The 26,223-nt window shown below is 54.9% G+C and overlaps 1 protein-coding gene across 10 annotated transcripts in view; it reads left to right on the forward strand.

Moving 5' to 3' along the window:
• The first annotated feature begins 8,952 nt into the window (after positions 1-8,952).
• Positions 8,953-26,223, forward strand: part of NTRK3 (neurotrophic receptor tyrosine kinase 3) — a 391,402-nt gene continuing 374,131 nt past the window's right edge. For 2 of the 10 annotated variants that reach the window (XM_017506138.2, XM_017506141.2), the window contains exons 1-2: positions 9,003-9,191; positions 9,447-10,016. In XM_017506138.2, coding sequence (XP_017361627.1) covers positions 9,769-10,016 — 248 coding nt within the window. In that variant the 5' untranslated portion in view covers positions 9,003-9,191; positions 9,447-9,768. Of the gene's footprint in view, positions 8,976-9,001; positions 9,192-9,446; positions 10,017-26,223 lie in introns of those variants that run through there. The other 8 variants (XM_017506144.2, XM_037730504.1, XM_037730502.1 and 5 more) reach the window with 7 other exon arrangements.

Genomic DNA, 26,223 nt, shown 5'->3' on the forward strand with positions numbered 1-26,223 from the left:
CAAGTTCGTCCATGTTCCTACAAAGGACAGGAACACATTGTTTTTTATGGCTGCATAGTATTCCATGGTGTATACGTGCCACATGTTCCTCATCCAGTCTATCAACGTGTTGTGGTTGAAGTTACCACCATCACCGTCATCCTGCCCATCTTTATCTCGCGATCATAGGAGATGTCTTGCTCTGGCCCAGGGGACGCTTACCTTTTGGTACGTGGGTGTGGCCTCTAGATGGCTTCTGTTACATTGAAATCTATCAGGGACACTGAGCCCTGGGGCAACCGTAAACTCTGTAGTAAAGAGGTTAGATTCTCCAGACCAGAGCTCTGTGGACATCTCCTTGTTCATTCCAGCATGAGGCTGGACAAGGGGAATGTGGGGCTTGTCACTGGGAAACACTGGGGCACATGTCTGTCACAGGGCGCATGCACAGTGTGGAAATGTCACTGCCATCCATCCATGGGGTTGGACTCCTGGGCTTGCTTTCTTGGAGGGAAGTTCTAGAACTTGACACCAGGAAGAAGGGTGTTCAAGGGGAACTCCAGGTGGCCGCAGTGCTTTGAGGGTCATCTGGCTTCCGGCAGTTGGATGAACTCATGGTGCCTTCCAGGTGTGCTTCCAGGCTGAGTTTCTGGGACCCCCTCCGCATACCTCACTTTCACCCCAAAGCTCTGAGCATCCCACCTGAGCTTTGATCAGGGCTGGTTTGCACCTTCCCCCACTGCCACCTGCATTCCCTGTCCCACCCCCATCCTGGAACTCCTGGGCTGGGCTTTCTGTTCCCTCCATTCCCAGGCAGTGCAGCTGGTGCTGTGGGCTGGGGAGGGGGTGGAGGACGAGGCAGAAAGTCTGCGGGAGGGAACTGTCTTTTAGTTCCAAAGGCAAGCATGGCTTCCCATGCCCTTCCCCACAATGCAGTGCTTCCCCCAAATTCCCACACTGGTGTCTCAGCAAATAAGACAACTTTTTGTTTTGTTTTGTTTTCTATTTGGTCTTGATACCTACTTAAATGTGTGTGTGCTGTTCTCAGTAATCGGTTCCAGAAGAAATTGGAGCCGATCTGGCGATTTCTTGTTTTGAATCCCAGGTATCTGGCAAATATCTGGTCTCCTCCTCTCTGGGCCTGAGGACTTTGGGGCATCACTTTTTCAGCCCTCTATGCTCCTGGACTTCTGTTTTGTTTAAAGAAACAGAAGCCAGGATAGTTTTTAGTAAGCAAGGAGTGTGGAGTTGTGAGCACCCTAATATGGAGGCTGAACCATCTGGTATGGAGTGGGCCCCCTAAAGAAGAATAGTGGGAAGAAACAAGAAGGGGCTCATGCCTGTAATCCCAGCACTTTGGGAGGCTGAGGTGGCGGATCACGAGGTCAGGAGATCAAGACCATCCTACCATGGTGAAACCCCATCTCTACTAAAATACAAAAAATTAGCCAGGCATAGTGGCACATGCCTGTAGTCCCAGCTACTCAGGGGGCTGAGGCAGGGGAATCACTTGAGTCCGGGAGATGGAGGTTGTAGTGAGCTGAGATCACGCCACTCCTCTCCATCCTGGCAACAGAGCAAAACGCTATTTCTGAAAAAAAAAAAAAAAAAAGAAAAAAAGGGAAGGGAGAACTTGTATGTGTCAAATCCTGGGCCAGGCACAGTGTGCATGTTTCATGATTGCTTTCTCCAAACTGCATTGCAAGAGAAATATCCATGAGCAATGCCCTTCAGGAGAGGAAGATGAGGCTCAGCTAGGTGAAATGATAAGCCCAGGTCACCCGCGAGAAGGTGCTGGAGCTGGGGTTTCAACTGGATTTGCTTGGGGCTAAAACTCACGCTTTATAAAGCCGCCCCTCGGAGCCGAGAGTGTAATGTGTGCTTTGGATGGAAGCTGTTGCCTTGGCTTTCCTCAACTCTGAGATCATCTGGTGGCTGATAAATGCTGGCAGGTCAGGGGTGAAGTGCTAATCAAGTGTGCAAAGGTCCTGGTGTCCACTACTGTTAGCAGAAGCCAGTGGCTGTCATTTGTGCAGTGTTAATGTCCACAAGGTGTTTTCAGGTGCATTATCTTACTTGGTCCTTGTGACCATTGGCTCCCTACATGACGGAAGTAGAGGTTAAGAGAAGGGCAGTAGCATGGAGAAGGTGATAGAGCCCAATATGTTTTGATGCTAAATGAATGAATTAGTATAAAGCTGGGTCTAAGAGCCTTAGTCCTATAATCTGAGCAAGAGGTTCAGGGCCAGGGCAGTGGGAAGGTGTGGCACTGGCCACTTGCAAGGAGCACGTAGAGGGATGGGCAACTGTGGGAGGTGGTGAGGCAGAGGCAGGAGCTGGGTGGACTCACATGGGCCATAGGGTGCAGTGGGGACCCTAGGAGATGGGAAGGGATGAAGGGGGATGTCTAGCCCAGATTCTGCAGGGCAGAGGCTACGGTAATGGGGCTGCTGGACCTGAGCTCTGCCCTAGACTCACTGGGAGGAGGTTACCGAGGGCCCAGGAGGTCAGACATTGCTGTTCCCAACCTCCTCTTGGAAACAGGAGCTACTAATCTTTCTGCTTCCAGAAACCCCTTGATATTTGTCTCACTGGGGAGAAGTGTGTGGCTGCACAGATAATTCTGGGGATACAGAGGAGGTGGCCAGCTCAAAGCACCCATTTCTGTTAAGTCCCCAACTTCTCTTGTGGACACACATGAACTTTCAGGCAGCAAAAGAACTCACTTCATCTTCCTCCAAAATACATGGTGTCCATTTTTGGTCCAGCACTGAGGTAGGCACTGGGGATTATGTGGTGAACAACAGCGACAGCTCCTGGTCCCCTTGGTGCCGGCCGCCCAGGGAGGCAGACACTGCACACTTACTTCCGTGTGTGTGGAGTGGTACCAAAGGGCAAGGTGTGCTGGTGGCAGTCATTCATTCAGCAACCACCAAGAGAGCCCCTCTGTGTTTTCAGTGCTGCTTAAGGGACTGGCAAATCAGTAGATAAAATAGGCAAGGTCTGCATCCTCCAGGAAGCTACACTGTGAAACCTGGCAACAGGAGGACTACCCCCTTGGGAGTCAGGAAGGTGCCCAGACTTCTCTGCCCCGCCCTGTCAATCTTCGTTCCTTCATCTGCCAAAGGAAGGCCATTATCCCGGCTGCCCTCTGAGATGATCTCTGGCTGCTCTCTGATCAGTAAATAGGCAGATGGCTGGCGCAATGTAAGTTACTTGGAGAGAGCTCATCTGGGAAGGCACGTGGGGGCTATGTCCATAGCGGAGGGTGGGTGTGGAGGTGCGGTCCTCCTGCCTCTCCGCTCCTCCAGTCCCAGTCAGTGGTGCTGCCCTAGCCTCTTCCAACCACCTGCAGGTTTCCAGCTTCCCAAAAGTGTGAGTCCTGACTCTTGACTCCTGAATTCATACCTTGGGGGGAAATTGGCTTATGGGATGCGAGTTCCTCTTTCCTGGCTCCCCTGGCCTGCCGGCAGTGCTCACCTGCTGGCAGGAAGCCAGCTGACTGCCCTGGATCCTGCTGTCTGCAGAAGAGTTCTAGTATCTGCGCCTGCAGAGCCCCCACCAGGACGCTCGGAGGCCAGGGAGGCCCAGCAAGCCACTGCCTGTGCAGGACAGAGGACATGCGGCATTAAATTCCCAGCCCAGCTCAACTGCTCACAGCCAGTGGCGACTCAGAAGGGGCTACCTTCCTATGGAAGGGACCAACGTCCAGGAGGAGCAACTCAAAGGCAAGAGAACCGACGGCATGGGCTCCCGGGCTGAGGAGCTGCATCTCATGGGAGATGTACCTGAGCCTACAGCCTGCGTCTTCTTCCCCGGGGACCTGAGACTCCTGAACCTTCTCTGGTGCACACCAATCCAGGATCTAAGGCGGAGCCAGAGAGCATCTGTGGGCGGTGGCTGCACCTGACCTATTGCACCAACTTGCCAGGGGGCGCCACAGCACGTGTGGGATGAGCTTTATGGCAGCAATGTGTTTGACCGTCAGTGGATAAAGTTGCTGGGGCTTCCCTGCTGGGTGGTAAAGCCCTCTGGGAACCTCAAAAGTGGCATAAGGAAGTTGACATACAATGCTTGTGTGCACCAGGCGCTGTTGAAAGCGTCTTACTGTGTTATCTCATGACAGCCTTGTGAGTTAGATCCTGTTTTGCAGAAGGGGAAACTGAGGCACAGAGACTTAAGTGCCTTGCTGGGTTCAGGCACTAGTGGGTAGTAAATGCTACGTGACACCATTTTAGTCCTATTGCAGCTGCTTCCTCCCTGGGTCCCCAAGGTCAGAGCCCCTGAAGCCCGTGTGACTTGGAGCCATACTTTATTTGAACCAGTCATTTTGACAAACGTGAATGCATTTCCAACAACTGTAGTGGGAAAAGGTCAGAAAGCCGTGCTTCTGAAGTACCGGGAAGAAACAGATTTTGCTTAGAAAAGAGAGGGGCGGTGGGCAGCCCTCCTGGCTAGTGTGTAGGAAGGAGGTGAGGCTTCCCTGGGGATCGAGGTGGGTGGCAGCTTTAGGGGGCTGGCTTCACTATGTCACAGTGAAGGATACCCAAGCAATGGGGCTTTCCAAGAACAGAGCCGAAGGCTGTGGAGTGGCTGGTAATGAGCTTCCTGACACTGAAAGTATTCAAGCGGGACAGCCTGGGCACCTGTTGAGGAAATCTCTGCATCATGTGGAGTTTCATTGATTGAGCTTGGGGGTGCATTCCAGCCCAGATACCCTAGGAATCTACATTCAGGTTAAGTAAAATAATAACGTAGGGTCACCTGGGCAGCGTCACTGGTGAGGACCCCTGAACCTCCTCCATACACCGGCAGGGCAGGAGAATCTAGCAGCATCTCCAGGAATCTTTAATAGAAGTGGGATGCAAGGGTTCCTGCCCTTTTCCCAGCTCACTGCCCCCACCAGCAGGTAGTTCCAGCCACCTGGCAGGTGTTTGTCCAAGATAGTGGGACTTGAGTGGGCGTCCTGGGCGGGGGCCTCCCGTGGTTGGATTCTTCTGCTCTCCTGGACCACTTTGGTGTTCCACTCTTCCGTTTTGTGGGTAGGCTTTCATCTTCCACGTATGGTCAACGTTCTTTCCTTGGACCCAGAGCTTCTGGATCGCGTTATACAGCCCCAGCCTCCAGCCAGGCCCAAACCTGTCTCTTGCTCACATCTTATGCTTGGGCCGCCCAGGAAACAGGCCTCTTCCTTTAGCCCAAGCCCAGACCTGCCAGCCAGATAGCACTTTGAACAGCAAGAACTTGAGGATCTAGTCTTCCCTTTGTGGCCCTCTGCGTTCCCCAGTCACAACCCAGTATGTTCCTCCACCAGCTGAGAGACTTACAGCCGTAGGTCCTATTTCTGCTCAAACTTGAAAGTTGTGTTGCACAGCTCCTGGATTCAGAATGACACCTTAGGAGCAGGGCATGGTGGGTGAACCCACACATCTGCCTGCGGTCTGGCCTACGTCCCAGTCATGTGGCCACTGACTCAGGAGTACGGGTCCTTTGGAAAAAGGGATGTGGCTAGTTTGGAAAGGCAGATAGGTGACCAACAGGCCGCCCTGAGTTTCCACTCCCTCCCTCCCTTGCTAGATGGTGGGGAATTTGGACTGCTGGAATCTCCCATAAACAGTTGATATTAATCTCAGGTGCGTGCACCCCTGGAACATGCCTTTTAAGAAAGACACGTGTTCAATTTCTCTAGGTGTCAGAGGAGTTGGGCCTCTGTGCTCCAGCAGGCAGCCCCCACTCTGACCTATCTGGTGAAATACGTCCTCCGAATCTGGGGAACATTTCTGTCTTCTCCAGTCCCTTGGTTCTGGAAGGTGTGTTCTCACCTGTAAAGGATTTCTAAAGCTTTAGTTTCTGTTCAAAAAATGAAACGACCAAAAACTCTGCCTATTCTTGCCTCTTATTGATCAGCAAGGGGCTGAGTTTCCTCCTTTCTAAGACTCCAGCTGGTAGCACAGGAGATGAGGAGGTTGGGGGGTTAACCCTGGTGGGCTGGAGGCTGAGCTTGCTGATGATCTCTCCGGGACTCCATGATGTGACAGGCATTCTTCCTTGTCGACTGGGACATTCCTACCAGGAGATAAGACACGGCAAATGCACTGGACTCTTACTGAGTAAAGGGAGGGTGTCTACACTGGAGACTTTCTCCTGCTTCCTCATTTAAATTTGGCCTACTGCAGAGGTTAAGAACTAGCAAACTGAGTTTGCACTACGATTGACCCCATACCATGATTTCTGTGAGCAGTGCGTGAGCAGGTCATTTTCCTCACCTTCTTAAGCTGCAGTGAAACTTCAAAGGTCTGTTTCTGACAAGGCCCCTGCCTCTGAGACACCCAGCTTATTTCACCCTAACTGAATAATATTCTGAGAAATCCCCCATCCCCCACCATTTTTTTTCTTTTTTTTTTTTTTCCCCCTCAACAGTCCCTTTGGCCCAGATCCATGCAGAATCAGAGAATCTTTAAGCTGGGAGGGACTCTGGGACTGCAATGTGCTGATGAGTCACCCGGGAGCATGTTCTGAGGGACATTCTGGTTTAGGAGGTCTGCGGTGGGGCCGCGGATGCTGCCGGACAGAGCGCCACACTTTGGATTTTGAGGATCTGGTCTTAATGGGGTCATTTTAAAAATGTGAACGCTGAGTGCCAGAAAGCTTAAGTCACTTGCCGGTGGTTAGAAGTGACATTCTGCTTTTCCCCACACCTAGTCCATCACTTACTTTTTTATTTATTTTATTTTTTTAAATTTTTAAACCTTTAAGTTCAAGGGTACGTGTGCAGGACGCGCAGGTTCGTTACACACAGGCATGCGTCATGGGGGTTTGTGGTACGGACTATTTCATCACCAGGCATTAAGCTGGCTCCCATGAGCTGTTTGTCCTGATCCTCTCCCTCCTCCCACCTTCTGTCCTCCGGTAGACCCCCATGTGTGTCGTCCCCTCTATGTGTCCAAATGCCACCTGCTTTCAAAAGGGCTTCCCTCCTCTTCAGCTGCCGCTTCCTGCTCAGGCCGAGTATAAGGATAAACGGAGCCCATCTGAACCCCACTTTACTGTCTGGATGAAAGATTTCTTGCCTATCAGGACCCCTTGCTCCACAGCCTGCATTTTTTTTACCAGATCCAGAGGCATTTTTAAAGGGATTTTTTTTTGTCGTTGTTCTCACTTACAGATGTCTGTCCTCCTCTCTCTCTGTCTCTCTGGCTCCCTGTCTCTCTCTCCCCCCTCTCCCTCCCTCCCTGCCCAGGAGAGGCCAAGGGTGAGTATCTGACTGCACCTCATGTTCTCTGACTCTCAGATATTCTAAAGCCAATCCCAGAATGGCACTTGAAGTGACAGGGACATTCCCAGGGGCCTAAGGACACCAAGGATTGGCCTAGGGCCAGTAGCAACTGGTTTGAGAGTCCAAGGAGGTCTCCACGCTCTGTCCCCTCCTGCTGGTGGGAGGCAAAAATGCCAGTCTGGGGACAAGGCTATAACGGCGACAGGGATAAAAGTCTCCCTGAGGCCAAGGGAAGGTGGAATGTGACGAGGAGTCGGGAAAACTGCCTTTTATAGGCATGTTGTTTTCTTTGCTTTTTTTCGTCCAAGTTTATACTCCCAGCGACAGTGCCACCCGAAGGCGCCCAGCCTGTCTGTGCCTGGGGCAGGCGCTGACACCGGCATGCCCCTTCCCCCATCTTGCCTGCAAGTTGCATGACCTGCATCGGAATCCACAGGGGGGCGGGGGAGGCTCCTTTCAGATACTGGATGCGGTTGAATTCAATGTATTTTGCTTCCTCGCCTGCCCTCATCCAAGCCCGGGCAGGAGAGCCCTGCTTTCTTCTGCGTGTGAATGCTGTAGTGTCTGCCTGCTCGGACTCCCCTAACCCTTTCTTCTCCTTTCCCACAGCGAATGCTCTTTTTTTTTTTTTCAACAAACAGCTCACACTTGGCATCTTTACGTTTTATTAAGAAAAAATTCCCTAACCAGCGCAAAAGCGGAGACGCCCCCAATTCTTTCCCGGGTGGGATCTGAGCTCCTGACGAAAGCTGCACCTGCTTTGCGCCCCTACCAGGAAGGGGTGCTTGTGTGGGAGGGAAGGAGGAGGTTCTGCGCCCCCGAATCCGGAGAAAGCAGCCCGCCCGCCCCCTCACCCGGCAGCCAGCTCAGCGCACCGAGAGCTGAGCCCGAGAAGCCGGCCTGTGATGGGGTCGGCGTGGCGCTTGCCAAAATACGCCCCTTGCATCTCAATTTCCCCGGCCGTTTCTTTCGCACGCACGGCTCGCCCGGGGCCACCTCGGCTCTCCAGCACAGCCCTTTCGGCTCTTGCTTCTTCCTTCCCCATGCCTGCCTGCTCAAGGCCAAATGCAAAACCCACCTCCATGAAGGCGCAGGGGCACCGGGGGCACCTAGCGTGCCATGCCCCGCAGTCCCCTCCCAGCCGAGACCAGCGCCCCAGACTCCAGGTTACGGAAACGAGTGTCATTCAGACCAAGGACTGTGCGTCTGCGGTCCCGGTCCCGGGGGCTCTGGGTGCTGCTCTGGGGTGTCTGTGCGCTCCGGTCCCCACCCCCATCGTCTGCGCCCCCCACCCAGGCTTGGGAGCGCTCCCCGATCACCCCCACCACGTCCATTTCACTTCCTACCACGGTCCGAATTGCAGCAAAACCGGGCAGCGCGAGGGCCAAAAAGTGGAAAGGAGAGCGCCTTTCCGCGTCGCGCAGCCAGCTCGCCAACTCTCCCTCCCCAGCCTCGACCCTCGCAATCTCTACTGCAACTTTTTCCCTTTGGTCTCGGTTTCCCCTCGGCTGCAGCGAGCCGGCGCCGAGCTGCGAGGCGTGGGGCGGGCGGGCTGCCGCGCGGCTGCGGGTGCCGGTGCCGGCTAGAGCCGCGAGCCGGCGAGTGGGTGGGTGGGTGGGTGGGTGGGGAGGAGGGAGAGGACGGGAGGGGAGAGAGACGGGTGTGGGGAGGGGAGGGAGGGGGAGATTCCGCTCTCCTGCCGCTCCCAGCCCGGGCGGGGGTAGGAGGCCGCGACGAGGGAGGGGAGGAGAGAGGGAGGGAGGGAGGGAGAGAGGGAGGGAGGGAGGGAGGGAGCCAAGGAAGACGCTCCGATAACCCGTGCGTTTCGTAAGGCTCGGAGCACTTGTACATTTCTGCAGCCGCGCGGCGAGCCATTCGCGGGCGGCTGCTGCAGCTCCTACTGCGTCTTCCTTCTCCTCCCTTCCTCGGACTCCGGGTGTGTGTATGTGTGAGTGTGAGTGTGTGTGTGTTGCAGGTGTGTGGGGTGTCCGTTTTAATTCTGCCCAGTAGGTGGGACTTGGTGACTTTAGCACCATTTTTTCCTCTTCCCCTTTTTTTTTTTTTTTTTTTTTTTTTTTTTTGTTGTCTTGCTCTGTTTCTTATCCAGCTGGAGATTGGTTTTACTGTCTCTTGTCACTTTTTTTTTTTTTTTTTTTTTTGACTCCCCACCGTCTGTTGCAACCCTGCAAAGTCTCGGAGTCGGAGAGCGTGCCTCGCTTCCAGAGCCCCCGGACCCGGCGAGTCAGCGATCGCTGAGCCGGCCACCATGCCCGGCAGACCGCGCCACTAGGCGCTCCTAGCGGCTCCCACCCGGCGGCGACGGCGTCGGCCGCGATGGTTTCAGACGCTGAAGGATTTTGCATCTGATCGCTCGGCGTTTCAAAGGCAGAGGCCCCCCTCCCCCTTCCCCCTCCCTCACCGTCTTTGTTTCCTTCCCCCCCTGCTCTCCCCACTCCCCCCACCCCACCCCCCTCTCCTCTCCTCCTCCTCTTTTTTAGAAGCAGCGATCGGAGATGGATGTCTCTCTTTGCCCAGCCAAGTGTAGTTTCTGGCGGATTTTCTTGCTGGGAAGCGTCTGGCTGGACTATGTGGGCTCCGTGCTGGCTTGCCCTGCAAATTGTGTCTGCAGCAAGACTGAGATCAATTGCCGGCGGCCGGACGATGGGAACCTCTTCCCCCTCCTGGAAGGGCAGGATTCAGGGAACAGCAATGGGAACGCCAGCATCAACATCACGGACATCTCAAGGAATATCACTTCCATGTAAGTCAGGCGGCCGCTCCCCAGCCCGCCTCCCCCGTGCTCCGCGTCTCCCTCTTGCCGCCCGCAGCCTAGCCGGGAGCCGGCCCTCCACCCGCCCCAGCTCGCTGCTGCCTGCTGCGCGCTGGGCGCACGTCAGGCTCGCTCTGGCTCGGGAGATGCTCACGGGCTGCGCATTCCAGGTGACTCCGGCCCTGGCGAGACGCGATCCGGCGATGCGTGTGTGTGGCTCTCCCTGGAGAGGACCCTGGCCGCCGAGGGCACGCGGGGCCCAGCTCCCACCCGCTCTTCCCCACCCGCTGCTGGCTCATTTCGAGGGTGCAGATCGGGTTTTTTTCTTTTGCCCCCCACTAAATAGCAACAGTTTGGCCACGCTCAAGTGGAATAAAGTAGACGAGATTCGATTCTCTGGCAGAGGCGGCGGCAGTGGCGGAGGCAGTGGCGGCGCTTAGCCGGCAGGGATGGTGACAGATAGGGACTGCTCGCGATCCAGCCAGGTGCTTAACTATTTCCATTTGGAAACAGCAGAACACGCTGACAAGTAAACAAGTTGGGAGCTGGCTGCTCGCGGGGAGACTTTGGACGCGTGGAGGCCGTCATGGACGCCTACCTCTTCCCTTCCCCTCCTGCAGCCCGCCCTCTCCAGCCCCATTTTGGGCATTTCCGAGACACCCCCTTTGCCACCCTCATCTGCATCTGGGCGCCTACAGATCCTTTCCCAGTTTGGGCTTTGATAACTGCTCCGGATAATTCTGAGTCAGGATGGCGCAGGGAGAGGCGAGGATGTGTGTTATGGGGAGGGGGTTTCTTGTATGACCGTCAGGATGCGTTCGTTTGGAACATTCAACTCTGGCTGGCTTTTGCTTCGTTGTGCCCCGTCGAAGGGAGACCAGTGGTGGCCTGCTCTTTTCTCCTTGCTATTTTTCTTTGGTGGGGATGGGAACAGAAGCAAAGGAGGGGAGGGAGCAAGGGCTCGGAAACCAGAGAGCCTGCTCCTCTTTTCTTCAGCTGACCTCGGCCAGGTGACCCCCTCCCAACCTACCACCCCAGAGAAGGGTGTGGACCGCACTAGAATTGCTCAGAGGATAATTTTCACCTCTTTCCCCCCAAGGCTCCCAGCCCTTGGGGACCCCCCAGGAGTGGGTAGGCAGCTGAGAAGGGTTTGTGCTGAGGTCCTGGCCAAGGTCTGGAGGAAGACGTTTTGGGTGGCTCTTTACCCCTCAGTCGGACTCAAGGGGGCTGGACCTGCATTTGGTGCTGCTCTAGGAGCCCCTCCCCTTGCTTGAGCCCAGGGCCATGGGGCTGCAAAGCCTGGAGGAATTGCAGTCCCGCTCTCTGGAAAGCCCACCTGCCCTCTCAGCTTAATGGAGCCTCTGCTTGCATTCTTGCAACTGACAGTTCGAGGGAAATGGACAGCCCAGGAGATGTCTCTGACTCCTGGCCCAGGAGACAAGCTTGACCCATATCTCAGCTCTGCTGTTCACCCCCTCACCCCCTTCAACCCGTCCAGAGATGACAAGACAAACAGCCAAGCGGTGGCTGAGGGGCAGGGGGAGGGCAGGAGAAACAGAGGACAGACTCAGTTGTGCCTGTCCCTGCTTGCAGGCCACAGGCTTCCAGCATTCCCAAGGAGGCAGGGAGAAGGGTTCAGAGTGAGATCGTCAGGGAAACTCAGACTTGGAAGTGGATTACTGGGGCTGTGTGTGTGGGGGTGGGTCTTGGGGAGTGAGTGGGGGGGGTGGCGAAGGTGGGAACTGAGTGGTCAGTCTTGGTGTTCAGAGGCAGACCTAGAGACTTCCAGGAGTGGGCTAAGGGTTGGAAGAAGGGGCCCGGTGCCCAGCCTGGGTCTCTGGGAGTGGGTGAGCTGCATCCAGCTTGTTCTCCGCTCCAAGGAGAACAAGTGTCTCTCTGTAGAAAGCCAAGGGAGGCAGGGATGGTCACAATCACGTAGGCTCTTTATAGCCACACACAGGTGTTGCTCCTCTGGAGATGATGCTTGGGGAAGCAGACTCATAGGGAAGAGTTGGCTTAGCCTTTCTAGGCTGCCAGAAAGGTCCATGATGGGAGGGACTGGGGTGGCCTCCTCCCTCTTTGGCATTGGGGGCTCTCAGGAGGATAGTGAGCAGGGGGTGCGTCTGGACCCTCTCTGCATGTGTCCCCATTCTTATTTCAGGACTTGGGCTCTGACAGGTCATCAGGACCCCTTTCTCTAAATCCACCCCAACACCAAAGAACAAGGGAACTGGATTCCCATAGGAGCCATGCCAGTGGCAGGTTGGGGAGGGTCAGAGGTCATGTGTTGAATGACCTCTCCTCGCCCCATCTTCTCCCCAGTGCCCTGTTATATCTATGGCTGGTATTGACCGAGCTCGAGAAGGGCCCAGATTTCCACTCCAGAGCCAGAGAGCTGGAGAGAGGGCGGGGAGTCACGCTCACCACGGGGAAGTCAGCATCCCCATCCCTGTCTGACTTCCAAGGAAGTGGAGGTTTGGGGTGGTGACTTTCCCCAGGCACACAACCCCAACAGGGACCCCCACTGTGCAGGCCTGCATGTGGAGCAGGCTGGAAGAGGGGCCTGTGGGCAGCGAGGAGCACCCTCGGCTGGGGTTGGTTCTTGTTTTAGTGTGGCTTGGGAAGAGGGCTTCATTGAAGTCTGTTGTCTTGCTGGAGAGGCGTTCCTCAGATTTCTGATGTTACCAAGGCAGTGTGGGGTCAAGAGGTCCCCCAGCTTCCCATTGGCTTGAAGCTCTGGATGCTGGTGGATGGCTGGGGGTACAACTTGGGCATGATCTGGGTAGAAGAAGATGCTGAGGCTCCATAGTTTGACCCTCTTGTTCTTCAGGCTGTAATGTTTCAAGGTCCTCCCTTCAAGGGCTGAACTGATTGTACCTGAGTTTCCAGAGGGACAAGAGGTTTCCCTGTGTTTCCACTTCTCAGGGGTGGTGTGTGCAGTGATTCCTGTGTGGCCATCCCAGGAAGCTGGCTGGTAACTGCCCCTGATCAGGGCGGCCATCTCCCCATTCTGCTGCCCTGTTAGTATATGGAGGAAATCACTTGCATGGCATTGGGGCAGAATTGTGGGTCTCATTTCCACCTCTCCCAGAGCCAAGCTACTCCAGAGGGGCCTCCCTTTTGGCCCCTTTCTGCCCAGGAGGCCAATCCCTTTGCCTTTGCAGCTCTTGATGCAGGAACCTCATGGGGCCTGGAAGGGTCCATGCGCAGCCACACCCAACCAGGCTGTGACGTCACAAAGGCAGGAGGGTGGTGGCTCTGCTGGACTGACTGACTGGGCTGCCTTGCTAGGCCAGGCCTGCCTGGGGCTGGGTCGGAATGATACGGCCTTTGGCTGTTAGAAAGAGGATGAAGGGGGAGAGGATGGCATGGTTGGGCTGGCTACCTCTGTTTGCAAAGACCATGAGCTCTTAGCTGGAACTCTGAGTCCCCAGCTGGGTCTCACCCTGAGCCCGCAAAGGGTCCCCGTCGTCTGGCAGCTCTCTGGTCCCTTCATTTCCATGGCCTCCCTGAAGGTCCTCTTCTGGCTGGCTGAAGGATCATTCCGGGGTTTGGCTGCTGTGCTGGCTCCTTGAGTCTCATTCTTTCTAAGGATCAAGGGGAGACCCAGCCTTGACAATGACCCAGCAGGGTATGAACCAGGCCCCAAGGGCATCATGGGGCTTGGTCTTGGTAGGCACAGTGAGATGCTCAGAGCCCCAGGATTAGGACTAGACTTGAGAGAGGAAGGCGGAAATGTGAGGGCAATTGACATGAGATTTGGAAGTGGGAGCAGTTACAGCTCCAGAGAAAGATACTTCCAGGTCAAACCTGGGGCACTTGGTCTCCTGGGGCCCTAAGGGTTTCCGCCAAGGAGAGGCTGTTCATGTCTCCAGAGCCAGGACCCTCCACCCCAGGAAGCCCAGCAGGTCAAGCTTCTGTCCTGCACCCTGGGGGCCAAGAGCATGTGCTCTGCAGCTCCGTAGGACGTGGGGCCATGACAGCTTTGGGCAAAACCCAGCCCGCTGTGGCCACTGCTTTGAGATTGGAGAGTGCTGGGCTACTGGCCCCACGAGGGCTGAGCCTGCAACCCAGAAGGCTCCTTAGGGTCTTAGAAGGCTCCTACTGCCCCCCTGCCTGGCTGAACGGAAGGTGCTACTATGAGCAAGGGAGGGCCTGACGCGCTCTCCTGGGATGCCCCTTGTCCTTGCCCTGCCAGTCCCTGCCAGCTGCTGCTTCTGTCAACTGTGCAAAAGGACCAGGGCCCCACCTCAGCTGGCTCCTGGGTGGGGTGTGTGTAGTCTGAGGCCCTCTTTTGGTATGGCCATTGCCAATATCATGGCATTTCCATGGTGGCCCTGGGTCCCCATCCCATGGGAACACCCCCAGGTGTTCCCGTAGGCGGCTTGCACAGGGGTCCTGGGCAGGTCTCCAGTCTCCCATTGGGTCCTCCAGTTGGCTGGCGGCAGGGTAGGATTAGAGGAAGGGATGAATCATGTGAATCCCACCTTAGCTCTGTCCGTAGCCCCCTGTGAGCCATACCAGGGATCTGTAGACTTTTGGAGCCTGGAAATTCAACTATGAATTGAGGCCATGGGGCAGTGTTTCTTCCAACTTGGATATATGTCATCTCGGGGCCCAGGGAACTTGTCCCAGGAGGCTCAGCCAGGACACTTTGAAGGGCACTTCCTTGGGATGGCAGTGATCCTTGTGATGGTGTCAGGAGGAGGTGCACTCCCTCACTGACCTTGGGACACTGATTTTCTCCTCTCCCTTCCCTTCCCACCTCCAGCAAACGGACCACCCAGAATTCGACACCATTTGTGACACATGACACTATTTAGAGTCAACTGCCCAGACCAAATGGCATATTTAACAAGAATGTGCTGGGGCCTGCAGCCTCTCATTAGGGCCTGGACACCCAGCTTCGTGGTTCCCCATCTGCACCCTGGGCTCACAGCCAGGGAAAGATGTCCCTCTGCAAAGCTTTCAGCCCGTTGCTGGGGCGCGGCTCTCCAGTGGGTATGAGAAGAAAACATTAGAACTTCGACTGCAAATTATTCTTGCCTAGAAAAGAGAGTATTTCCTATTTAATGTATAGATGATAGATAAACATGTAATTTAATATAAACATCAGTGTTTTCGGTTGACTGCTAAATCACACGTGATCAGAACAGCTTGGTACCCACTGCTCTTGTGACTGGGAGGGCTGGTGCTTCAGGAGGAGACGGGGTGGTGACAGGAGAGAGGGTTCCGAAGCCCCTGGCTCCCCCTTGGTGCTGTGCCAAGGAGGACTTGATTAATAGGGGGTGGGGTCAATGTGAGGAGGGGCTAAGCTGGGTAGGGTGGGGGATCTCAGTTCTGGATCAGAGTTCCCAAGGCCCAGAAGCCCCCTCCCGGGGGCCAGGCCAGCTCTTCACGGATGGTCTTCTCGTTAGCCCCTGCCAGGATCCTGCCTTTTGATCCCGGGGTAGCAAATTCTTCATCTCCACGATGCCCCCATCAGCCATATCATTATTTTCAGTTTGCAACTGTTGAGTTAATTTTTGCGACAGTTGCTTGGAGTTTAAAAGCCGAGCTTAACTGTCCCATTTTACAGATTAAGAAAACAAAACGAAGAGCATATCTAGTGTCCCAGGTGGTCGTGCTGTCGGGACTCACAAGTGGGAAAGTCCAGAGTCTGGTCCCTCCGGGGTGTCTCTGACTGGCTCGCGGGTGCCCTGGATCCATGCTTTCTTGGACATGGCCCTTTCAGCTGGACCTTCTATGGCTTGTTGAGAAGGAAGGTGCAGAGCATTTTCATCTACAAAGTTTCTTCCCACCCAAAGGGCAGCATTGCGGGAATGAGCCATCTTTGAGGGACTTGCAGAGGGTGGCTGGGTGTTCCAGCAGCCGGTGAAAGAGTGGCCGGGCTGGAGGCTGGACTGGGCCACTCAGTTGTTGGTGAGCCGGGGTGATCAGCTCATGCCATTTGTCGTCCTTTGAGCCTCACTTACCTCAACTTGGAGGAACAGAAATCCTCCTGGCGGCCTGGCGTGTTGGAAGCTGCTCTTCGATGGGTTGGGTCATAAGGAGTGAAGACTCCAGTGACATTATCAGCAACGCTCAGGGCCTGGTGGGGTCCCGAGAACCCCCGAGGGGGCGCTTCCCATTTCTGCTGCTTCTAAGGGCAGGACTCACAGAATGCAAAGCTGCAAAGGACCACTGTAGTCATCTTCTCCCTCGTGTCACCCACAAAGGTCCCAGGGCCCAGAGTGGGCAGGGATTTCTCTGGGGTCCCTGGGTCACTTGAAGACTTCTCTTCCCAGGCACACTGCCAGGTGCTGGGGCCGCCTTCTGCTCAGCGCTGGCTCCTGTTCTGGGCTCTTTGTCAAAGCCAGAGCCTCCCCTGTGACTGTGTCTCCCTCTGAGGCCATGTTTCCAAATTCAGGGTCCCCAGAGGCAGCAACTATGTGAAGCTGGCAGCCCCAGGGCTCCTTGCAGCCTGCAGCCCCCACCAGTTAGAAATCAAGTTGAGGAGGCCTTGTGCTGAGCTCCGTTCACAGACAGGGCTGGGGAACCTGGGGCTCTGCAGCCTGGGGAGCCGATCCTTTTCACCTGGCCTCACTTCGGCCCCTGGCTTGTGCCATCATAAGTGTCCCAGAGTCTAGCTGGTGGGACATTCAGGATTCCTTCCCCAGACACGCATCGTCAGGCATGGAGGACTCTGGCAGCTGCCATTTTCTTAAGCCCAGTTTTCCTAGCAGCTCCCCTAGCTTTAACAAATCCCTCAAGTTCCTTATCCATTAGAAAGGGAGAATACTAACAACCACATTATATAAGCACCTTGTTGAAGTTCAGGGCCCTGGGTCATGTCTGGCAAAGAGAAGCCTGTGGATACCTAACTGATGCCAGCTAGCATCCACTGAGTACATGGAAACAACCATTAGCGTTTCCTCAGCACTTACTATGTCCCAGACACTGTGCCAAGCACTTTAATACCTCGTGGTGGCCTCACATCAACCCCCCTAAGATAAGTACTTTTATTAGCCCCATTTTCCAGATGGGGAAACTGACTGGTGGGAAGGAACTGAACTCGCTAAATTTCGTGCAGCCAGTAAACGGCAAAGCAGACTGGCATTTAAATATTAAGCTATATTGCCTGTGTTCTTTGGCAATACGATTCTGTATTCTAGCATAGACATACAAATGGATATATGTACACACACACACCAGTATATTACTATTATGATAAGTTAAAAATAAATGAGTTGATGTGAAAGCCTGGGAGAATCCTTTAGTTGACAACATTTCACTTCCTTGGGTGAGCATTACCCTGGCTGCAGTTGGACGGGAAGGCAAATAGGATAATTAGGGGCGTGGTGATGGCCAAACAGTGGGGCTGTCACTGTCCCAGGCAGGCCTCTCTGGTGGTTGGGGGAGGCTTTTGGTCTCTCCTCCTGACCTGTTCCCAACAGAGTTTCCCCTGAGGCTGTGTCAACCACGCCCTCTTCCCAGGCCTCCCTGTCCACCCCATGATGTCCTGGCCTCTGAGATCAGGTCAGCCCACAGCAGAACAGGTGCCAGCCAAGGCTGGCTGAGATTCAAGAAGCTGGTGGCTGGGTCCCAGCCAGCTCCTGTCTGGGCTGAGCCATGGTCAGCAGGACAATGCCCCTGGCGCTCATGGCCAGCAAGAGCTTGGACGGGAGAGGAGAGGGCTGCGTGGCTTCTCCCAAATAGAGCTTTGGGGTGCCAGGACCGAGCAGAAGGCGGGGGGTGTCTAAAGTGCTGGGCAGCTGCAGTTGGAAGCTGATGTTTAGAGCTCCTTTCTGAGGCCTTCCCTGATCCCCTCCACAATAAGCAGGCTTTGTCCCCCCGCAACCTGACCCCATCTTTCTACCTTCATTGCTCACGGAAGCTCCATCTCTCTCTCCATAGGGGTGAGCTCTGAGCATGTGAGAGAGCTTCCGTGAAACAGCTGAAATGGGTGGGGCAGTGTTGGGTGTACTTTCACTGCTTCTTGGCTGTATGAGCTTCATCATCACTCAGCCACTGGCCTCAGTTTCCACTTCTGAGAGCTGAGGTCATGGAACTCTCCAGCCTGGCTCCCAGCAGGGTCGTTGTCATTTTCAGACCTATGCAATGGTGTATTCGCTGGGCTCTGTAAATAATTCGGTACCTCACTGGTTATTTCCTTTTCTAGACCACTGGGAAGATTTCTGAGTTAGGGCGGAGATCAGGACTTTGAGCCGTAAATTACTAGATCTGGAAAAAGGGCTCAGAAAATTTTGGGGCCAAACATTGTTTTACGGAGAAAGAACTTAGGGTTCAAGAGAGGTGAACTGATTTGGCCCAATCGCCCAGTGAGGTCCTGGCACAAGGCAGCCCGGAACGAACAGCCCTGCCTCCCTAGCTGGTGAGGTCTCCGCCCCCTGTTGGTGTCTGTCCTGGGACTCAGGGGTTCAGGCTTTTACAAAGCAGACGGGAAAGGAGCCTTTACAGTGCTACAGAGAAGGGGAGAACATGAGGGGAGCAATCTTGGCCTCGAAGTCCTAAGCCCGGCGACCTGTGGCGGGAAGCAGGTTGTGTGCATGTGTCTGGGGGTGTCTGGGTCCAGCCCCGAGTGCGTCTCTCCTGTGTTTCGTGCACATGGTGTCTGAGGTCTCTGTGCACAGACCTTCAAGACTTTGGCTTCCCTCTGCATCTCCACTCCCGGTGGTCACCAGAGGGCAGTGTGGCGCACGAGACGGTCCCGGGCGTGCGGCACTGGCCTGGTGAGAAGCGCATTGTCAGGCCTGGCTTTCAGAGCCTTTCCTGAGCCAGGGCTGAGCAGGGAGGTCGCCGCCCCTCTAGGAGGGCATCCCTCTGCCGCGGTGGCCCTGCTTCCATTGCATCTTTGCAGCCCAGGGATGTGAGACTCTGGACCTGGGCTTTCTGGCTTAGGAGCCCCTGGCTTCCTGGGAAGGAGGTGGCAGGGACGGGGCCTTGGATGGTGGAAAGCCACCTGCTGTGCTCTCCTCCCCGCCTTCTCTCAGCAGCAGCAGGAGAGATCGGTACATTTGCACAGAGGGTGATGGGGTGAATGCCTGGGAGATAGCCCAGGAAGACCACAGGCTTAGGGGACAGAGAAGCTGATAGATAGTCTCACTGTGAGGCTAGTATCATGGAGGAAGGGACCTTTATTTTTATTTTCTATTTGTTTTTTTGAGATGGAGTCTCATGCTGTTGTCAGGCTGGAGTGCAGTGGCGTGATCTCGGCTCTCCACAACCTCTGCCTCCCTGGTTCAAGCAATTCTCCGGTCTCAGCCTCCAGAGTAGCTGGGATTACAGGTGCGTGCCACCACGCCCAGCTAATTTTTTTGTATTATTAGTAGACACGGGTTTTCACCATGTTGATCAGGCTGGTTTTGAACTCCTGTCATGATCTGCCCACCTTGGCCTCTCAAATTACTGGGATTACAGGCGTGAGCCACTTCGCCTGGCCTTGGGAAGTGAGCTTTATATGTGCCCTCAGGTTGCTGGATAACCTGGCCCAAGTGTGGGGCCATCTCTCCTCTCCCCTGCCCTTGAACCTAAGCTTGGAAATTACCGGATAACAAGTAGTGCTCAGAAAATAGCAGGCCCTGGCGTTTACTAGAATGAGAGCTTGGCGCCTTCTCTGAACCTCTCTATATCCCGTGTCTGCTTTCAGAGATGACTGTTTACAAGGATGAGCACATAAGTGCCTTGCAAACCAGGGTCATGGGCGCTACCTGGACAGGCTGGTTTTGACAGTGCTTCTGTGAGTGCCGTTGGCCTGTCCATCTGTCCCAGGCAGTCTTTATTTGAGCAAGTGCTGTCTCGTTCCATGCACGAATGAGCCTCCTCCTACTAACAAGGCTGTCAGCTTTGGAGACAGGGTCTGCTGCTTTTGGGGTGGGTGCGGAGCTTTTGGGTCTGGGGCCTGTGGCTCTTCCCTGAGAATCTGCTCCCAGATCCCTGACCCGGGGCTCCAGGCAGGGTCCTCTCTGTTGTGATCAGTCTCCCCCACTTCCTTACTTCTGATAGTTTTTCAAGTTTAGTCCACGGAAGAGCAGGAAGGAAGCTGACATTATAGCCCTCCTGGTGGGCCAGAGATCATTTGCATACACAACCCTACTTAAATATGGCAATGATTAAATGAAGCCTCAGATCATGACTCTGCCTCTTACCTGCTGGGACCCTGGGCTGGCTACTTGGCCTTGTTGATTCTCAGTTTTCTCATATGAAAATAAAAACAGTGCAGGATTACTGTAAGATTTCGATGAGCACGTGTGTGTGTGTGAAACTCATCTCTCTGTTCCCATTACGGTACTCCAGAACCTCTTCCCCACAGGCATGTATACTTTTTATGGCCCTCATGTGTTTTTCCTGCATTCATTCTCCCCTGCCTCCAGCTCATGCTCCACGTCCTAAATAGATACATCTTCTAATCCAGGGTATTTGGTTAGGCCAATTCCTGTACCCCAAACTTTTCAGAGGTTCCTTTGTCTGAGGGGTGGCTTGGTGTAGCCGGAAGAGTAGAGACTTCTTTGGTCAAAAAGTTTCAGTCTAAATCCTGGCTCTGCCCTGGTGTAGGGTTAGGCACGTCACTTAACACTTCCGAGCCTCAGTTTCCTCATCTGAGAAATCTGGTGAGCTATACCCATCCGATAGAGTGGTTGTGAGGGTTGAATGAGATGATGGTGGGTGCCTGGCATGTGATAGCTACACAGAAGCCAACGTGGTGAGCGGTCCCCAGGAGTCCGTAAGAGGTGATGGGCAGCGACGCTTCCAGATCCTTATAGAGTGGAGTTAGAGGGAGCCGCGTGAGGGAGCTAGCGTGCGGACAAAGCTGAAGGAAGCCACAGAAGGACTAAGATGGCGTATGTGGACAAAGGGACAAAGTGGCTGGGGTACCTGCCTGCCACAGGACAGGGAGGTTGTTATGGCTCCTGCTGATAGGGGACACTTTGAAATCCCAAGTGTTAGAGTGTGCCGGGCAAAGCCTTTCTGCTACCTGGCTCCCCCACTCTGCAGCCCCAGGAATCTGGATGGCAGAAATCTCTATCCAGGGTCATTTAGAAGCATCCAGCCTCGTGCAGATTTGTTGCTATTCTTACCCTGCATAGCTTCCCATGCACTAGCTGATTCCCTCTTGGCTATTGTAATCCAATGTTCATCTGAAGAGGGGGCTTCAGGACCATCCCTGGCAGGAAGAATTTAGAAATCCCGTGGGATAGGCTGACCTAAAATCCCTCCAGTCCACCCATCAGAGCCCCCCGCCCCATGGACATTCATCCCAGTTCCACGTTAAGCCACCAGAGGGCACTAGACCATGATTTCTGCAGGGAAGGGCTGTGCAGCCTGTCCTCTTGTGAGCTGCGCCTTTGATGAATTTCTTCCCAGGTGCCACCTTCTTTGGGGTCACGGCAAACCAGCTGGGTTCAGCCAGAGCCGATGGCACTGAGACTGATCGGTCAAAGGAGGCTACATTGTGTAGTAAAAAGGTCATGGGATTTGGCATCCATCTCAGGTTCCAATCCTTGCCCCCCTCCTTGCTTGCTTTTTTTTTTTTTAATTGTGAGGAAGTTATTTAATTTTTCAGGGCCTCATGTTCTTCACCTGCAAAGTAAGGTGTTATTGGGAGATGTTGCTGTGGGATGGTGCTGTGAGGATTAAAGGGGATGTGTGAGGGCAGCGTCTGGAACATGGGGGGTCATCTCTCTCTTTCTGGGAGAAATATCAAGTTAGGCCACACCCCGGAGATACCTACGAGATGCCCTTGGCCTGCAGGAGTCGTTTTGCCCCCCACTGAACCCCCTATGGTTCCCATTCATGGGGGGCAGCAGTGACACCCAGTGGCTGGCATGGAGAACAGCAAGTGCATTCCGAACTTGCAGGTGGTGTGGGGAGGATTGTCCCCGCCAGATGCGGCTGAGTCAGGGTTAGTGGATACTGGCTTCAGAGGTTTCCTTAGCAGAGCTTCTCCTCTTCAACTGCGAGGTAAAGACATTTTTCTGAGGGCATTCGTGTGATGATGGCTCTTGTGGATGTTCCTTGCTGGGGCCCACAGTACGAGGTCACAACTGAAGAAAACACATGGGCCACTGGCTAACTTGATTGTAACGAAACGATTCTGGTGTTTTCCTGGGGTACCACTTTTTTTGAGATGCTTTAATACAATCCGTCTGGCTGGCTTTAGCCAAGAGACTCCAGGTCTCTGAGCCTCAGTTTGTTTACCTGGGAAGTGTAGGGGTTGGTCTGGCTGACCAAAAAAAGGCTCTTGTAGCTTTAATTTGAGTGTCAGACGTGACTGAATACCTTTTGCTCAGTGTGTGTGTGTTATGGGGGATGGGATCAAGTGAGAAGCCAGGATAGGGGGTCACTGCTAAGCTTTGGGCTTTACTGGTGAAGGAGCTCCAGCCTCCTCTCAGCAGAGGGGTGGTTCTGAGGCTGGCTTGGGGTGTCCCTGCCTGTCATCCTTGCAGCCTCTTCGTTTCTCCACCTGAGATCCAGGAGGGAGCGCTGGCAGACGGGCCAGGCTCAGGAAGTTATTTAATACCAGCTTTGCTCCAGATTGTGTTTCTGACTCCCTGCCACCTCTTAAGTGGCAGTCATTTTAACAAATGTGGCGATAAGACACAGAGAGGGAAGTCACATGAGAAGTGGGGAGGGGGCGCGGGCCTGGAGGAGGGGTGGGGTTTTATTCTCCTGGTAGAAACCTCGCCAGGCACTCAGGAGCAAGAAAGAAATGGAAGAGATCAGCTCAGAGTTCCTCAAAGCCCTGGAAGGAACAGGGTGGAAAGAGGGCCTCATGTTTAGGGGCTGCAGCTGCAGCCCCTCCTCCTCCGTGGGAGGGGCCTATGTCCTGCGGGGACTTCTTGCTCCCATGGCTGGGCAGGTGTTGGGGGGCAGCCCCCTATTCCGCTTTCCAAAGGACTGTCTTCCAAGTGCGTAACAGACAGTTAATGGAGGGCTGGCATTGCGGCGTGTTCAACCCATGGTGACTGCCGGGCTGCATCTGTACCTAGGCTGTGGGGTGCCCAGGTGTCTGGCCGCCTGCCTTGCAGCTTGCCAAAGCCCATCCTAGCATCTGGACTGCTGGGGGAGAACGAGCAGATTTGCTAGCAGGGCTCTTCCTTCTGCGGGACCCAGAGAGGAAGGGAGCCTGCCCCCTTTCATCCTAGCGCCTTGCACCAGCCCTGGGCCAGGCCCGTGCTGACCAATGAGGGACAGGCTTGAGAAAGCCAAAGACTGTGATGCTGCTTCCTTCTTGGAGTTACAGTTGAATGGAGGGAGGCAGGTATTAGATGGACGATCTACAGCTCAAAGGTTATCTCAAGAGAAGCAGGGGCAGAATTTGAGAAAAGGGATCTCATGCAAAGTTTAATGAAAAATTTATATATATGAAAATGTGGCTTCCCTGAGGTGGAGAGGGCACAATTTTCCTAAATGGAGTTTAAAAAATTCTAGATTTACCTGCTGCCGGGTTTATTGAATGCTGATAACAGTGCAGTGAGTCGTCAAGATGGTGCCGCTGGCTGAGAAGCAGAGTCACTGGCCTTGCTGTTGCTCACCAAGGCCCCACAGAAAGGCAAGAGAAGCGAGCTCCATCTCTTCCCCTCTCCCTCTGCCTGTGCGAGATGATTTGGAGTGTGGGTGGTTTATTTGGAAGGTGACCCCAGGAAGCCTGGGAGGGACAGCGGCCGGCCGGGAGACAGGGAGGGAGGAAAGCCAAGTGCCACTGTGTCCCCGAGCGGGCTGCCCCGTGCGCTTCCCAGGCGGCTGCTGATTCGTTTCTCTATTTGTGCGTTTATCCAACATGGGTTTATTGGTGAGCCTCCGATGGGCCAGCTACGTGGGAGAGCTGGGAAGGCAGTGGAGAGCAGGCCTGCTGAGGCCTCTGTCCCTGTTGTTCTGGGATGTGAACTGCCCAGCAGCAGCCCTCCCCCTCTGCCTGCCCCTGGAAATTGACCTCTGGAGAGGGGAGGTGGGTCACGTGTGCTGGGAGTGCATGGTAGGTTCCATCCGTCCCAATGGCCATATTCTTGGCAGAAGAGTCCATCAGGGAGTGCTGGGAAGGGGCAGCCTTTCTCCCCCCTGTGCTGGGTGGAGGTAAGTCTGGGTGGGGTGAGGTGCAGGTCAGATGGAGACTACCCCCACATGATCCTGAAGGGTAGCCCCGCTTCCTGCTCCTAGCACCCAGGTGACACTCTGCCCAGCCAGCTACTGACCTGTGCCATGCCCCCTGTCCCTGGATGAACCTGACCAGGGCCTGCCCTCCCTCCTCCTTTCCAGCCCAGAGCAGCTCCCTGGGTCCTGGGGGAGCAGAAGTGGCAGGGGAGTGACTTGATGCCCCCCTGAATTGCATCTAGGGTTCATTTTCCAGGGTCACGTTCTGTCTCCCTGGAAATGATTGGTCACTCCTCCCTGTGCCTATCACCCCCGTTCCTGAGCTGCAGCCTGTGTCTCCACACAGGTGACTGATGTCCCTGCCCTCCTGTTACGCACTCAGGGCTGCTGTTGCCTGCAGTCTGGGCGGGCATGCTCTGGCCTTGGGGCCCCACCCTGCTGCCCTCTACTGCCCTCTATGTTCTTACCTGCCCTGGGGGTCACCGGACAAAGAGAGTGGCACAGCTGGAGTCTCAGTCTGGACATCTGACAGTCTCTGGAGCCCCACGATGTGTCCTGTCTGCCTTTTTTTTTTTTTTTGAGACGGAGTTTCGCTCTTGTTACCCAGGCTGGAGTGCAATGGCGCGATCTCGGCTCACCGCAACCTCCGCCTCCTGGGTTCAGGCAATTCTCCTGCCTCAGCCTCCTGAGTAGCTGGGACTACAGGCACGTGCCACCATGCCCAGCTAATTTTTTGTATTTTTGGTAGAGACGGGGTTTCACCATGTTGACCAGGATGGTCTCGATCTCTTGACCTCGTGATCCACCCGCCTCGGCCTCCCAAAGTGCTGGGATTACAGGCGTGAGCCACCGCGCCCGGCCCCTGTCTGCCTTTTAATGCTCCTGTTGCCTCACTGTGCGGTCAGCTCCTGAAGGCTGGCATTGAGGCTCATTCAGCTCTGTCCCCCAGAGCCCCCACCTTGTTGGTGTTCAGTAAAGACCTCTGGACTGGAACAGGCTGGTTTCCTGCACCAGAATGTCCCCCAGGCCCACAGTGGCCCTCCCAGCCTGATGGGGGTGCACACGCCTCCGTCCAGAATGCTGGGCACTCCGTTCTCACTGCTCTGCACAGCTCTGTGGGCCTCGGGCTTTGCCCTGAGCAGGGCAGCTTGTTGGAGGAATCTCCTAGAGAAACCTGAGCTCATCATGGTGAGAGCAAATGCTGTGTGATGACGGCCCTGGGGACTCCTTTACGGGATCTTTTAACCCCTCCATTCTCATCACAGGGACGAGGCAGGTCCTACAGCCATCCTCACTTTATAGGGGAGAAAACTGAGGCACAGGGTGATTAAGTGCTTACCGCTTGCCCTGGGTGGTTCAGCTAGGAAGTGGCAGAGCTGAGATTTGTCTGCCCCAGAGCCAGGTGGGCAGCCCTGTGTTACAGACCCGCTTCCGTTTCCTGCCAGCCCCAGCCTCCTCCATGGTAAGCGGGCCCACAGGATACATGCCGTGCTGTTGTGGTTTTGACCCTGGTAGTGGTAAGGAGGGTGGGGCAGAAGGAGCCCTCGGGACCCAGCGGAGTTTGAGATCCTTGAGATTCATAGAGTTTTTGGCCACATCCTCACAGAAGGGTCCCCTGACTCACGGCAGGAGTGGGCTGGCCTCTGTATCCCGTCACTGCCACCAGGTTATCGGTGAGTCGGGGCCAGGGATTGTCATCTCTAAGGTCTCAGTTGTTTTATATTTAAAATCAGGGAGCTGCACAAGGTGACCTTTGAGATTCCCTTGCAGCTCTGACTTGTGATGTTTCTATGGGGGTGGTTGGGGATGGGGTGGGAAAGCAGGGGAGCCCTACAGCTGCAGCAGCCCTGGGTTTCTCTGGGGCAATCCTGTGGGGGAGGGAGCAGCGCTGTGCCCCTGCACACAGGTGCGTGGGAAGCTTGTTCCTGCGTGTGTGTGTGTGTGTGTGTGTGTGTGTCTCCTGTGTCTGTCTGTCTATGTGTGAGTGTGTGTGTGTCTCTGTGTCTCTGTGTGTGTGTGTGTGTGTGTGTGTCTGTATGTGTGTGTATGTGTGTGTCTCCATGTGTCTGTGTGTCTCTGTGTGAGTGTGTCTGTGTGTGTGTGTGTG

This window comes from Cebus imitator, unplaced genomic scaffold (genome assembly GCF_001604975.1).
Source record: "Cebus imitator isolate Cc_AM_T3 unplaced genomic scaffold, Cebus_imitator-1.0 Scaffold348, whole genome shotgun sequence".
Lineage (NCBI taxonomy): Eukaryota > Metazoa > Chordata > Mammalia > Primates > Cebidae > Cebus > Cebus imitator.